Source organism: Salmo salar, chromosome 12 (assembly GCF_965601325.2).
Source record: "Salmo salar chromosome 12, fSalSal1, whole genome shotgun sequence".
Classification (NCBI taxonomy): domain Eukaryota; kingdom Metazoa; phylum Chordata; class Actinopteri; order Salmoniformes; family Salmonidae; genus Salmo; species Salmo salar.
The window spans coordinates 29870149-29883595 of record NC_138302.1 but is presented as its reverse complement, the minus strand read 5'-3'; the positions used below and the strand labels follow the sequence as shown (position 1 = coordinate 29883595).

The window sequence follows — 13447 nt, the reverse complement described above, 5'->3', positions numbered from 1 at the left end:
CATTTTGCTCGCTAATATAGAAAATGGATGGCATCTGTTTTGATGCCATTTTTATGTCATCCATACTGTCAGTGCTGAAATGCTGAATTGTGCGTTTTTCCACAATGACCTGGCTACACTCATAGTAAATCCAAAAGGAACCCAACAAGCCAGTTGAGTGGCTCTGTGAGTTACCTATGATGCAACACAAGCAAACATTGGTGGACACCTGTTGAAATGTATGGGTTTTGTGTTGAGTTATTTTGTAGAGACACTGCTCCCTTTAATTTAGATGAGGAAGAAGCTGATTAGCAATAGGGCATTTTGGACTTCAAAAGACAGTACATGTACTATTTCATTCAAATGTATGCCTACAGTATTTGTGTCAGTATGGCCACAATAAAAAACAACATCATGACAGAACTAGTGAATGCATATAGAGCAAACAATAGAGAAAAAGGTCAACAACCCTTTATAAAGAGAATACTGTTTAATACTTGTATCAGCATCATTTGAGTAATACAAAATACACATTTCAATACAATTGATTGGCAAGATTGCACAGAATTATATACATTGCAAATAAAACATGTATTACATGATATAAATACTGTGACACATACAATAAAGCGCATCAATACACATTGTGCATGACTCATGAGAACAGGTTATTTTATAGATTTTCACTAGTAAAAGAGTCTGATAAAAAATGCACATGTAAACCACATATATAATGTAATAACAACATGTAGTAAGTGTATTATGTGAGCTAAGCACGTTATGTCATTGCTATGTCAGAGGAACCCTGTTGTCTTTGGCCCATTTCCTCAGAGCTCTGATGATGTACTCCACCTGGGGGTTCTGTGTGCTCCTCAACAGGGGCAGCACCTCCTTCAGGGTTTCCCTGTGGAACCACAGACAATGGTTATTAGTGATGGGAAGTTAGGAACAGGTCATATTGTACAATGGCAATTTTTTCATAACTTTACCATAAAGGTTGTCAATAAAGTTCAAATGAACGAGCTTGAATCACAAAAGTCACACTTTACCGTGCAATGTAAATTACTCAAGGCACAAAAATGATGTGCCAAAACATCTCTGTGGAGGACAATATTTTCATATTTGATGTGTTGGTGACTGTGTAGGGGACAAATCTTTAACACAGACAAGTGTTGGTATCAAAATTGGACTAAAGACTAAGAAACTTAGCCAATACTTACTTTGGCTCTCTGCCTGCCAATATGAGCTGGAAGATTCCGACACAAGCCCCTCTCTTGCCCTCCCAGTAGTTGGAGTCGGGATCCAGTTTCTCCAGAGTATCGAACGCTTTGGCTGCCCAGTAGAACTGACCCATCTGAAAGCACAGACAGACAAAGCAACATTTAATTGCATTGAATATTGAGAAAGCTTGGCCTTTGCTAATCTCGTCCCCAGTCTATTGTGGAGGAAGTCTGGTGCGGGAGATTAAGCCATTGCTGACTTGTGGTTAGCCTGGAAACTAAGTTAGTAGAGAGAATAGTAGTGAGCCTCACCTTATAGCAGTCATTGGCAATGAGTTGTAGGAGGCTGAAGGAGTCTGGCGAAGCCCCCATCTTCAGATACAGCTCCCAGGCTAGCCGGCCTTTCTGGTTCATGATGTCTGAGCGAGAGGAGAGACAACACTATTTAGATAATATATTTATTTAAATGAATTAGTAATATATTTAGTTTCTTAGATCATGTATGTAGATATCGTATTGATGTAAAGGTATAGGTATTGAAAATGTATTGATGACAAATGGATAATGCATTTCAGACTGGGTACATACAGCAGCGAGTCAGCCAGCTCAGATATACATAGTCAGTCTTCATCTTCTCACCCTGGATCAGCAGAAATATCTGAGTCCAATATAAAAGAACGTTACAACATGAACCTTGAACTGATTCAATACACTACGCATGCAAGCAGTAATGCATTTTTCTATGTTGACAGGATGTACCTCCTCTGCTTCTTTGTAGTTTCCCAAGGCAGCTTTGGCCTGGGCATAGTTGAAATTGAACGTATCCTCGGTGTAGAAGTAACTCTGTTAATGACAAACCAAAAATGAACAAACAGAAATAATGCTTTCCTCCTTTCCCCAAGTATATATGTTAATTCCACACCAATCCATAAATATGTCAAGCACTCAAATGCAAAAAGGAAAAGAAAGTGATGATGTGTGTGCAAACATGCCTATGTGGTGTTACTGTCCTATTGGTCTGTATGCTACATGTTTTGGGCCATGCAAACCTTGACTGAGTTGAGGTAGATGAGAACGTCTTCAAACTGCCTCAGAAGGAAGAAACAGGAAGCCATACACTGTCTTCCAGGTATCGTGTCTGAGGAGAGCGAGATACAGACAGTGAGACAAAGACGCACATGCTCACTCCAACGCAGACATACACACACACACAAACATAGACACACAAGCTAACTCCTAGCTTATTGGTTGAATCGCTTAAGATTCATTCATTCATTCACATTACCGCATTCGCTGGCTGAGCCTCCGACTAGCTGGAAGAACTGTTGAGCAATCTTCAGGTGATCCCTCTGCAGCAGAGATACAGGCAGGGATGAGGAGGAGGGAATAGAGACTGTTAGTCAGTCAGTCAGATTTCAGTGATGATCTACTAAACCAGGTTTATAAAACATTCCTAATCTACTCAGACATTTCTACTGTGTGGTCCTAGGGGGTTTTCGGGTGGTTTGTCAAACACTTACTCACCGATCCAATTTCTTGACCCAAAGCGGCATTCACCACTCCTTTCAAAATGTACTCCTTAAAGAAATAGATTTTGTTAAGACACTGCATGTACGCTATTAAGGCTTTAGTCTTTAAACAACGAGACTTCCTCTGCTTATGACACCTGATAATGTGAAACTATTACTACCTGTGGTGTGGTTGGCTCCAAGTCTTTTATCAGGGTGTAAGCCTCTTGAACATCATCTGAAACATAAAGATGCTCATTATTGATGATAAAAATAGTCATTCAACATTTCAATGTTAGGATTAGGATTCAAAGACAACCACCAGTGGCTAAGGCCCACCTTGTCTGAGGTAGTAGATGACCAGGTTCAACCGAGCCTCAGAGATGACATCAATCAACGGGGGCAGCACCTGCAACGCCCCCTCCCCACCACGAAACACCACCTGGGGTGATAGAGGTCAAAGGTTATAGAGCATGGGGTCACTGTCATGCAAAACACAGTCACACAACAGAGGTGGTGGAACGGCTTACCAGGTTATGCCGGATAAGCTCCTTAGCAAACTCAAAGGAACAGGAGGAGATGTCTATGAGGTTCTTTAACTCAGCCTGAGAGAGAAAAGAACAAATTGAACCACATTATTTATTGCTGTACGATGACAAGTGTAGGCATAAACATCGACTGTGGTTGTTAGGCAAACGTGTGTAGATGCACGGCAGTCTGTTTTGACCGTTGACGCATACGGAGTTGCTTTACCTCAGCTGCCTTGCCGTTGTACAGCCTGAAGTGGTTGCAGGCCTTGAGGTTGAGAGCGATGGTGGATTCAGGAATACTCTGCAGATACACAGCTAACACCTCTTGGGAAACATCATAGTAGTCCAACTTGTAGTAGCACAGCGCTACGTACACGTTAAGAGCCAGGAAATCTCTGGAGTTAAAAGAAAATCTGTAAATATGGTAAAACATCCAATGGCTAGTCCTATAGCTCACACTGCATTCTTGAATAGAAGTCCTTGTGCATCTTTCTCCCTTGCTTTTTGACTGCACCGTCCAATATAATGCACCTTTCTCCACTTTCTCCAATGCATCTTTCTCCGCTGCAAAATAACTATAGCCTCCCTTCATCTTCTTGTCTCGGTCTCAACACAAGGAAATGTGTTCTTCCAATTTTCTAATACTTCATCCTAAATGTATGGCTTATAGTATGTTTACTGTATATAGATATAAGAATTTACAGTAAAATTGACACTGACTCATTCAGACAATCCACAATACCCATTGGTACTAGTGGGACCACTGTAATCTGGCATATGAGGGATTTGTGGGACTATGCTTTTGCCTATCAGTGATTTTGATGAAGGGGCATGGGAGAATAGCCCAGTATAAGTACCTATTCTGTAGCAGGATGCGTTTGTAGATGTCGATGGCCTCCTGGTAGTGTGATCTCATGTAGTGGATGGAGGCCAGGCTCAGCTGGTCCTCAGTCACATCCTCCAGGTTCTGGTGGAAACCCATCAGCTTCTTCTCATCGTTGAACTGGGAACAGAGAGGAAAGACATGGTTGGTTTGTCTATTGGTTTGTTATTACACAAGTAGATGTGCACCTACAGTAGCATACAATTTCATTACAAAGAAAGAAAAAAGTACACTGAACAAAAATATAAACATGTACAGTGTTGGTCCAATGTTTCATGAGCTGAAATAAAAGATCCCAGAAATGTTCCATACGCACATATAGCTTATTTCGCTCAAATTTTGTGCAAATTTGTTTACATCCCTGTTAGTGAGCATTTCTCCTTTGCCAACACAATCCACCCACCTGACAGGTGTGGCATATCAAGAAGCTGATTAAACAGCATGATCATTACACAGGTACACCTTGTGCTGGGGACAATAAAAGTCCACTCTGAAATGTGCAGTTTTGTCACACAACACAATGCCACAGATGTCTAAAGTGTTCGAGGGAGCATGTAATTGATGGAGCGTGTAATTCGCGAGCTGTTGCCAGAGAATTGAATGTTAATTTCTCTACCATAAGCCACCTCCAACATAATTTTAGAGAATTTGACCATATGTCCAAACGGCCTCACTACCGTTGTGTGGGCGAGTGGTTTGCTGATATCAATGTTGTGAACAGAGTGCCCCATGGTGGTGGTGGGGTTATGTTATGGGCAGGTATAAGCTACGGACAACGAACACAATTGCATTTTATCGATGGCAATTTTAATGCACAGAGATAACGTGACGAGATCCTGAGGCCCATTGTTGTGCTATTCATCCGCCGCCATCACCTCATGTTTCATCATGATAATGCATTGACCCATGTCGCAAGGATCTGTACACAATTTCTGGAAGCTGAAAATGTCCCAGTTCTTCCATGGCCTGCATACTCACCAGATATGTCACCTAATGAGCATGTTTGTGATGCACTGGATCGACATGTACAACAGCGTGTTCCAGTTCTCGCCCATATCCAGCAACTTCACACAGCCATTGAAGAGGAGTGGGACAACATTCCACAGGACACAATCAACAGCCTGATCAACTCTATGCGAAGGAGATGTGCCACGCTGCATGAGGCAAATGGCGATCACACCAGATACTGACTGGTTTTCTGATCCACGCCCCTACCTTTTTTTAAGGTATCTGTATTCCCAGTCATGTTAGGGCCACATTTATTTATTTCAATTGACTGATTTCCTTATACAAACTATAACTCAGTAAAATCTTTCAAATTGTTGCATGTTCCGTTTATATGTTTGTTCAGTATAAGTATTGAGACTTGGGAATTGTGTAAAACATGATTTTATGCAACTGTTAGAGCTGAGCGATTAACTGAAATGTTGGTTATTTTTCAGTCTTTAAACAACTAATTGACCGATGTCGGTTCAATTATTTGAATTACATTTTGTGCTCAATGCACAGTTTCTCTAGAGATAAATCAAATCAAGCACAAACTGTACGATGTAGTAAGGGGTTGTAGTTTCCAAAAGGCCAATATTCAACATTGTTTAGCACAGAAAACGTGGTAATTAACTACAATGACCATAATCCATTGCGTGCCTACTTGTCTGGTCTGAGACGGAGAGAAGAGACAGAAGAACATGTGATCGAGAGGGATAGAGAGCAGTTGCTTCGTGACATATCTCTACCTGAAAATACATGATCTATGATTGATAATTGGTATTCAGCAGTCGTAAAAGTATGCCTTAATTACTTTGAAGAACTTCTAAAATAGTTTTTGTCAGAGAGCATAGGTAGCAGCTCTATAGTGATGAGACGATGACTTTGAATTAAATAATACAGTAATCAAATAGGCCTAAAACAAACGTAATATACGCAACAACTGAAATATTTTATTAAAGTAATGTGAATAAATGATGGTTAATAAGTGATAAACAGTAATGGAAAGTCACTATCATCATGGGACTTTTACTAATTGTTTTATTCTATGTTCTTACAGCATTAAAACCCACATAATGAATAGTGCATTAGTGCATAATCTAACCGAAACCGAACCGACCTCAAAAGGCTAGAATCGCTCAGCACAAGCAACTGTACAGAAGCAAAAAAGAAAGAGTGATGAGAAACACACATTAACATATTAAAGAATACAGAAAAGGAACTGTTCTGACCTTATGAGCCAGGTGGAAGAGTAGGCGATTCTGAAGTGCACACTTTGGAGCTACAGGAAAAATGGGGGAATACCTTATCGACAAGGGCAAGAAATAGAAACAGGAGGATGAAAAACAGAACATTTACAAAACATGTTATCTTAACACTCACCCTTGTTTGCAGCCTCCTCTGCCTCTCTGTAGAGCCCCAGGAAAAACTGAGTGCAGGCCAGATACACCCACACTTCCCCTGGTTCTTCTAACCGGAGTGTCAAGGCCCTGTACTCCTGTCATGGAAATAAATTGACATAGGTGTCAAATATAGCATTGTAAAAATGGCTTTTTTTCCAGACAAGAATGAATTTGACTGAACACACACACCTACCTCCATTGCTCTCTTGTAATCACCCAAGTGAAAGGCACAGTAGCCAATCCAAAGGTCTGCATGCTCCTCTTTTTCTCCAACATCTCGCTGAAACTGGTAGACAAAGCAACACAAAAGTAGGACACGGCGCTCTCGCTCGCTCGTTCTCACACGCACACACACACACCTATGCAACTGTAATTAGGAAAAATAAAGACCTTATAGACATAGCAATGTCAAGAATGAGGAAGGAGAATGTTGAGAGGAGACAGGACTTTCACAGATCTCATGATATCTTGTGTCTTATTACAGAGTTGCTCATCATTCATTTGCTGATTGCACATGACAGTTAGCTACATGAGTTCCTATCTGGCTACCTCTAACAGAGTTTGTGCCCCAAGGTAGTCTCTCTGGTTGAGGTATTCCTCCAGGCGAGGGCTCTTCTTGGCTTTGTTTTTCTTCTTCTTCTCACTGACGCTAGCTGCAGAATCTCCACCTACTGCTGGCTTCACCCGGGACAGAATCTGGATGGATGTGACAAGGAAGAGAATCCTTATTGTGGACATGACAGCTGGCAATTGGTTTACTAAAGCGGGAATCAAACAATATTTGCACATTTGGTAAGATAGACAGTGATGTTTCAATAGATGTAGTGTAGCTATAGCAGTTATCCTATGTCAAACTAGCTCACATATCACAGATAGGTGAAATAGACTTTGGTAGCTGGCAAGCGACAATGATTAATCTAGAAAGTTAACTACATAGCAAGACTTTTAGCTAACCAACTAGTATGTTACTCAACTAGTAGGCTAACTTGTAAGACTTACCATGACGGCACAGCAGCTACTCTTGCATAATGTCACTGTTCAGTTTGAAGAAATTGATTATAGCTAGATAAACAACACTTGGTAACGTTAGTGGTAAATTAGCTACACGTTAGCACTATTAGAATGTTTCTAGCTAGAATTAGCTTAGCTGGCTGGCTAGCTAACAGTGAACCAACAGATACGAAAAGAAAAGACACCTCTTCGCTGTCTAAAATTGTTATCAAAGAATAGCATGAATAAGTAAAGTGAACGAAGAGCATCAAGCTAGCTAACGTTAGCCACTAGCAAACGAAACATCTGACTGTGATTTCCTTGCCGTGTGGGGATTACGCTTGTGTTGCCTAGCAACGTTTATTTTCTTCACGTCAGGATCAGATGTCGAAATGCAAATTTAACTCTGGATTTAGCCCCATTGTTGTCGCGCATATTTGATATATTTGAAATTGCCACCCACATAGCATTGAAATAGAGGGGTTTCGTCACATATCTTCGGAACAGCCCCAGTGGCCTAATGGATAAGGCACTGGCCTCCTAAGCCAGGGATTGTGGGTTCGAGTCCCATCTGGGGTGATACTATTTTCACCCAGAAACTACTGTGCTTTCACATTCATTGGGTAGGCATAATAACGTGAAATCAGTGTTGATAAAGGCGCTTCTTGCCTGCAAAGTGGACATGCTGTTCATGTCATTTAAATGTAGCCTTATAACTGGCCTGTGCAATTCAGGGTCTGATTTGTGTCACTTTCCCCTCACCCCTAGCAAACACACCCAATTTAAACTTATTTCGTTTAAAAATGTCCGGTGTATTGGCTGGGGCAAAAGTGTGACACCAATCAGGCCCAGAGGACTGGCTTGCTATATATATATATAATGCCTGATCCATAATCTAGCCATCCCAAGGTTCTTTTTTTTATGGACACGAGGCCAAATAAGATAAAATCTGTCAAGAATTTTCTACAATCAACCTGTTATGCACAGATTCACATCACAGGAGTAAATTGTGTTATTCCCCTTTAAAGCTAGAATCCTTAATTGAAACAAGTTTTGTAATAGTTGAACTAAGCTCATTAGGCATTTATAAATTATATTCTTCAAGAAACAAAATGGGTCTTTATCATTCAAGCCCAAAAATGGATACAGCAACTAAGGATTCTATCTTTAAATATCAATTGTAAACTGAATAGTCACTATAATATTATGTGTATACATTGTGACTCCGTGGTTGAGTGTTGAAGGCCAAACTGAAGACACAAGAGTAGATGACAAATTAAATTCTATGTCAATGTGAAAAACACTATAATAAACCCATGTATTTGTAATCGCCCTCATCCCAAGAAAAATAGACAAGTTTAAAAACAATAAGCCAAGTTTATTGACAGTCACTGTTTAAAGCACAGCTTTTGACTCTTGATTGACACCACTTAGGACCAATCAGCGGAGGCACCACCCCACTCGGTAGCCTGGGCAGTGGGGGCAGCAGACCAATCCTCTGTGGCGGGCTGTGCACTCCAATCCTCTGTTGGAAGACAATCATGTGTGTGAGAGAATACAATCAAACCATTTATTGTACAGACATTTCCACAGTTAAGAGAAATCGTGTTTCTCCCGACAGGATCCACAGTGAGGATTTGAGGCTTCACTACAGGTTTATGAGAGAACTACTCTACCCCTCTGTGTTGGTCATATAGGACATTTTAGGTCCTAGATGGGCAAAAAAGGGGTAATACTAATTTACTTTCAGTAGATCTTACCAGCAAAGCCTTCAGCTGCAGCTGGGGCCTTGGAAGGTGCAGCGGCTGAAAAGGAGAATTAAACAAAGTTTGAGTCAAATGTATTCCGGTAGCCATTTTGTTTTGTGATTGTCAAAATGTGCTACTCCATCCACCTTTGCATTTGTGGCCTCCACTCCTGTGTATTCATCGCTTACCCTCGGTGAAGCTCTTACCCTCAATGCCAGCAGGGAACTGCTGGATGGGCACAGAGGGCACTGCCACTCCCTCGGACCAGTCGGCCACCTCGGGCTGGGCAAAGTCGGCCGTGGGGGCGGTCCACTCGCCCTGGAACTCCTCCTTGCCAACAGCCTTCTCGGCCGCAGCCTGCTCCTCCTTCTCAATCTGGAACGGGACGAAGAGGTTAGAAGTTAGGGATGCGACGTCATAATTTGCATGAGCACTCAGGTAAGCAGGCACCACAGGTATATAGATTCTTAGCGCAAGCATACAACACTCCAACACCACATCAGAAGCATATTTTGCTTCAAGTTGTTCCATCACTGATTGAGATGGGTCAGTTACGGTTTCAGACTGCCATCTCACCCACAGTGATGGTTTTACTATTCCCTTCCAACGACAACTCACCCAGTCACTGAGCGGACAACGCAAGTGCTTTTAGAAGGAGAATGTGCATTCGAGGTCTCCAAACTCCGTTCCTGAATAGCTACATGGTGAGCAGGCTTTTGTTCCAGTCCAGCACCAACACATCTGATTCAATTAATCGTGGTCCAGACAGAGGCCCATGATTAGTTAAGTTGTATCAAACAATTAGTGCAGGGCTAGAACAAAAGCCCCAAACACACAGCTCTCCACAGTCAGATTTGAAAACCCCTGGTATAAACAGTGTGTGAACCATAGTGTCTCAATATGTCAGTTACCTCCTCTGGATCTCTGTAGAAGTAGAGATCAGGCATGACCTCCCAGGGGTGTTCCCTGGAGATGGTGCCCCTCATCCGCAGCACCTCCCTGGACAGCATCCACCACATCAGACCAACGGAGTGGTGGCCCTGGAACACATCATACAACAGTCAGTTAGGCCTAGGGTTGTATACTAAGTCAATGACGATTATATGCACCGGCAACAGTCAGACATACAGAGGCACGAAGGCCATCAACAGAATTGATCAGTCTAAACTAGTAGAATTTGTTAGTGATACCCAGTACAAACATGACTACATGGGAGGGCATCTTCAACTACTGACGAGGAAGTAGAAAGGAAACGCCCTAGGTAGTAAGAGTCCGAGTAGGGTTCATGGTTGTGACTCAGATCACTATCAAACTCCAGTCATGGGGCAGCAGCCCTACTGATGTTAGCGAAAACCCGGCCAGATCACTCTGGCACACTTCCGACACCTTAACACAGACATCAGACCGTGTCAGGCTTTAATTGTGTGCTGCATATTTCCATCAGTTGACCAAGATATCAGCGGAAGTTACCATCTACTCTTTCATTGAGGAAGCACCATTGGGGAAAAAACTGATATGATAGGCTGTTCAAGTCATAAAAATGTAAGACCACTAGAACATACATCTGTAGTCTATGGCCTGTCTGTACCTTGTTGTTGCAGGGGATGGCGATGTCCACGTATCTGAGGGGAGAGTCAGTGTTGCACATGGCGATGGTGGGGATGTTGACGTAGGAGGCCTCAGTCAAGGGCTGGTGGTCGGCACGGGGGTCTGTCACGATCAGGAGGCGGGGCTCACGGAAAGCAGCCTGGATCTGATTGGTGAAGGTTCCGGGGGTAAAACGACCGTGGAAGGTGGTGGCGCCGGTGGCGGATGCAAACTTCAGCACAGCCCTCTGGTTGGAGAACGGGGAGTGGAGTTAGTGGATTGGCCGGTGACTCAGTCAAGAATATAACTTAGCAGTAATTTAGTATGTTTTGGTTGTGGCTCAGGTCACTATCAAACTCCAGTCATTGGGCAGCAGCCCTACTGATGTTAGCGAAAACCCGTCCAGATCACTCTGGCACACTTCCGACACCTGAACACAGACATCACAGTGCCAGGCTTTAATTGTGTGCCGTTTAGCTAGTCACCCACAATTACATCAGGCCAACTGAGCTGACCAAAGTAATGTTCATTAGGGCACACCAGTAAATAAAAACAAGTTTCTTATTGGACAAGTATAGATAGTACCTCTCCTCTTTAGACTGTTGACTTCCATTTTGCGCCTCCTGAACATAACCCAGGAGAAACTCTGGGCCATCATATGTCAGGTGAGCTAGCAGTGGGGGTCTCACCTGTCCAGTGTTCCTGGAGGAGATGACGCAGACATCAGCTGGGTTCTCAATGGCCACGATGGCACGGGCAGCCAGCAGCAGCTTCTCCCATGTCTTCTTCAGGTTGATGATGTACACACCTGAGGGGACAACCAGTTACATTATTTACATGTTGATTCCCAACATGCATACAACCATAATGTCTATACACATGCTAGCCTTTCTCAGGACAATCAATGAAGAAAAAGACTGTACCAATTAAAACTGACTGAGGACTGGCGTTTCACCCAAATTGAGCTCATTATCTACTGGATAAGTGTTTGAGCAAGAGAAAAACATTCAATGTTCAGTGTTCCATCACTGATTGAGATGGGTCAGTTACGGTTTCAGACTGCCATCTCACCCACAGTGATGGTTTTACTATTCCCTTCCAACGACAACTCACCCAGTCACTGAGCGGACAACGCAAGTGCTTTTAGAAGGGAAATGTGTATTTCAGAGGTCTCCCAACTCTGATCCTATAAACTTGTGTGCAGACTATTGTTCCAGCCCAGCACCTGATTCAGTGCATCATGTCAAGACCACGAATAGTTGAATTACGTATGATAATGCAGGGCTGGAAGAAAAGCATTTACATCCTCCCTAGTCAAAATATGTGCAAGTTCAGGAAGTCTTCAGATCATAGAGACAAATAACCAGGGATCTCGTATTCCTCCACTCACCATCACTCTTTCTCTTGTACGTGTAGTGCTCCATCTGGAAGTCCATGTTGGTACCTCCCAGGTGGGTCCCGGCTGCCAGGAACTTGAGCACATCCTCCTCCTTCATCTGCAGCACATCCAGACCTCCGGACATCGTGACCACTTTTCCTAAGTTACGAGTTATGTGGAAAAGCTGCAGGGGAAAAAAAGAGACAAGTGAGATGTTGCACAAAGGTAGGGAAGCAGAGAATGGTTGCAGTTGGAACTGAGGGGTCATTGTGGCTCAGGTCACTATCAAACTCCAGTCATGGGGCAGCAGCCCTACTGATGTTAGCGAAAACCCGGCCAGATCACTCTGGCACACTTCCGACACCTGAACACAGACATCAGACCATGTCAGGCTTTAATTGTGTGCTGAACAAATTATCAAAGCTACAATGTTTATAATTATTTAGTGTACTTATACAGGCACTTGCAACGGGGACTTGGCATCCGTTTCTAAAAACAGAATTTACAATTATTAAATCAAAATATTGTTGCAGTTCCTAACTACTGACATCTGATCTCTGAGTGATGATCTGCATGAGCATGTGGGGAAGAGGGGCGGCAGGTAACAGTGGTTAGAGGGTTGGGCCAGTAACCGAAAGGTTGCTGGATCTTATCACTGAGTCTGGTCGGCCCCTGAACAAGACAGTTAACCCACTGTTCCCTGGTAGGCCGTCATTGTAAATAATAATTTGTTATTAACTGACTTGCCTAGTTAAATAAAAAAGTGGTGTTGTAAGCAGCAAGTTTACTCCACTAACCCCAATTAGATGCAATATTGCTGACCAATTAATATCAATAAATACAATGTTGCAAATGAGCATTATATTACATGTGTGAAACTAGTCTAATTGAATTTATGGATGTTGGCTACTTCAGTTACTAGTATCCAGCTTCTTCAATGGATTTCACGAGCACGCATGGCTAACTAGCGGCTAGTGCTAAGGTTAGTAGTAGCTACATGGCTTCTGGCCTAGCTGTCTAACATGTAATTCGCTATTTACAGCGGTTGTATTTATACGGATATGGGAAACATTCAGACTCAATTTCATAGCTGTTCGTAACAAGGCTTTAATATTGGTCTCCGCAACTTTTATCTCAAGAAAATAGAAAATTGTTATCTCACCACGAGACAACGCCGTATGGAGTTCTGTACCTCACGGTAAAAGAGAAAGAGAAACGGAAGTGACGTGTTTAT

At 42.6% G+C, this 13447-nt stretch overlaps 2 protein-coding genes and 2 non-coding genes across 5 annotated transcripts; 1 reads left to right on the top strand and 3 right to left on the bottom strand.

Annotated features, from left to right (window-relative positions):
• Positions 1-450: 450 nt before the first annotated feature.
• On the bottom strand, positions 451-7966 carry LOC106564683 (intraflagellar transport protein 56). Its single transcript, XM_014130924.3, has 18 exons — positions 7510-7966; positions 7060-7206; positions 6704-6796; positions 6491-6605; positions 6340-6389; positions 4095-4240; positions 3461-3632; positions 3238-3312; positions 3047-3149; positions 2890-2945; positions 2724-2777; positions 2485-2548; positions 2249-2337; positions 1959-2042; positions 1788-1857; positions 1512-1618; positions 1200-1333; positions 451-883 (listed from the first exon to the last, which is right to left on the bottom strand). Exons 1-18 carry the CDS (start codon positions 7510-7512, stop codon positions 769-771), a joined length of 1677 nt encoding a protein of 558 aa, XP_013986399.1. The 5' UTR covers positions 7513-7966; the 3' UTR covers positions 451-768.
• A 40-nt stretch (positions 7967-8006) lies between these two features.
• On the top strand, positions 8007-8079 carry trnar-ccu (transfer RNA arginine (anticodon CCU)). The gene has a single exon. It is a non-coding gene; the product is annotated as a tRNA-Arg (tRNA).
• Positions 8080-8857: 778 nt separating this feature from the next.
• rssa (40S ribosomal protein SA) lies at positions 8858-13447 on the bottom strand. 2 transcript variants are annotated; one of them, XM_014130803.3, is made up of 8 exons: positions 13376-13447; positions 12226-12397; positions 11525-11643; positions 10837-11082; positions 10160-10288; positions 9455-9623; positions 9261-9305; positions 8858-9025 (listed from the first exon to the last, which is right to left on the bottom strand). In XM_014130803.3, the coding sequence occupies exons 2-8, from the start codon at positions 12356-12358 to the stop codon at positions 8931-8933; spliced, it is 936 nt and encodes a 311-aa protein (XP_013986278.1). In that variant the 5' UTR covers positions 12359-12397; positions 13376-13447; the 3' UTR covers positions 8858-8930.
• Positions 9104-9222, bottom strand: LOC123725795 (small nucleolar RNA SNORA26). Its single transcript, XR_006758308.2, has one exon. It is a non-coding gene; the product is annotated as a small nucleolar RNA SNORA26 (small nucleolar RNA).

What these genes read in the sequence shown, in the direction of transcription:
- LOC106564683 (XM_014130924.3), bottom strand. An exon ending in GGGCACAAACTCTGTTAGAG is followed by an intron (nt 6,797 to 7,059) that starts GTAGCCAGATAG and finishes TTTGTCTACCAG; the next exon opens with TTTCAGCGAGATGTTGGAGA. An exon ending in ATTACAAGAGAGCAATGGAG is followed by an intron (nt 6,606 to 6,703) that starts GTAGGTGTGTGT and finishes TTTCCATGACAG; the next exon opens with GAGTACAGGGCCTTGACACT.
- rssa (XM_014130803.3), bottom strand. Translation starts at nt 12,358, where the DNA reads ATGTCCGGAGGTCTGGATGTGCTGCAGATGAAGGAGGAGGATGTGCTC. An exon ending in TCTACAGAGATCCAGAGGAG is followed by an intron (nt 9,624 to 10,159) that starts GTAACTGACATA and finishes GTCCCGTTCCAG; the next exon opens with ATTGAGAAGGAGGAGCAGGC. An exon ending in GTTCCCTGCTGGCATTGAGG is followed by an intron (nt 9,306 to 9,454) that starts GTAAGAGCTTCA and finishes TCTCCTTTTCAG; the next exon opens with CCGCTGCACCTTCCAAGGCC.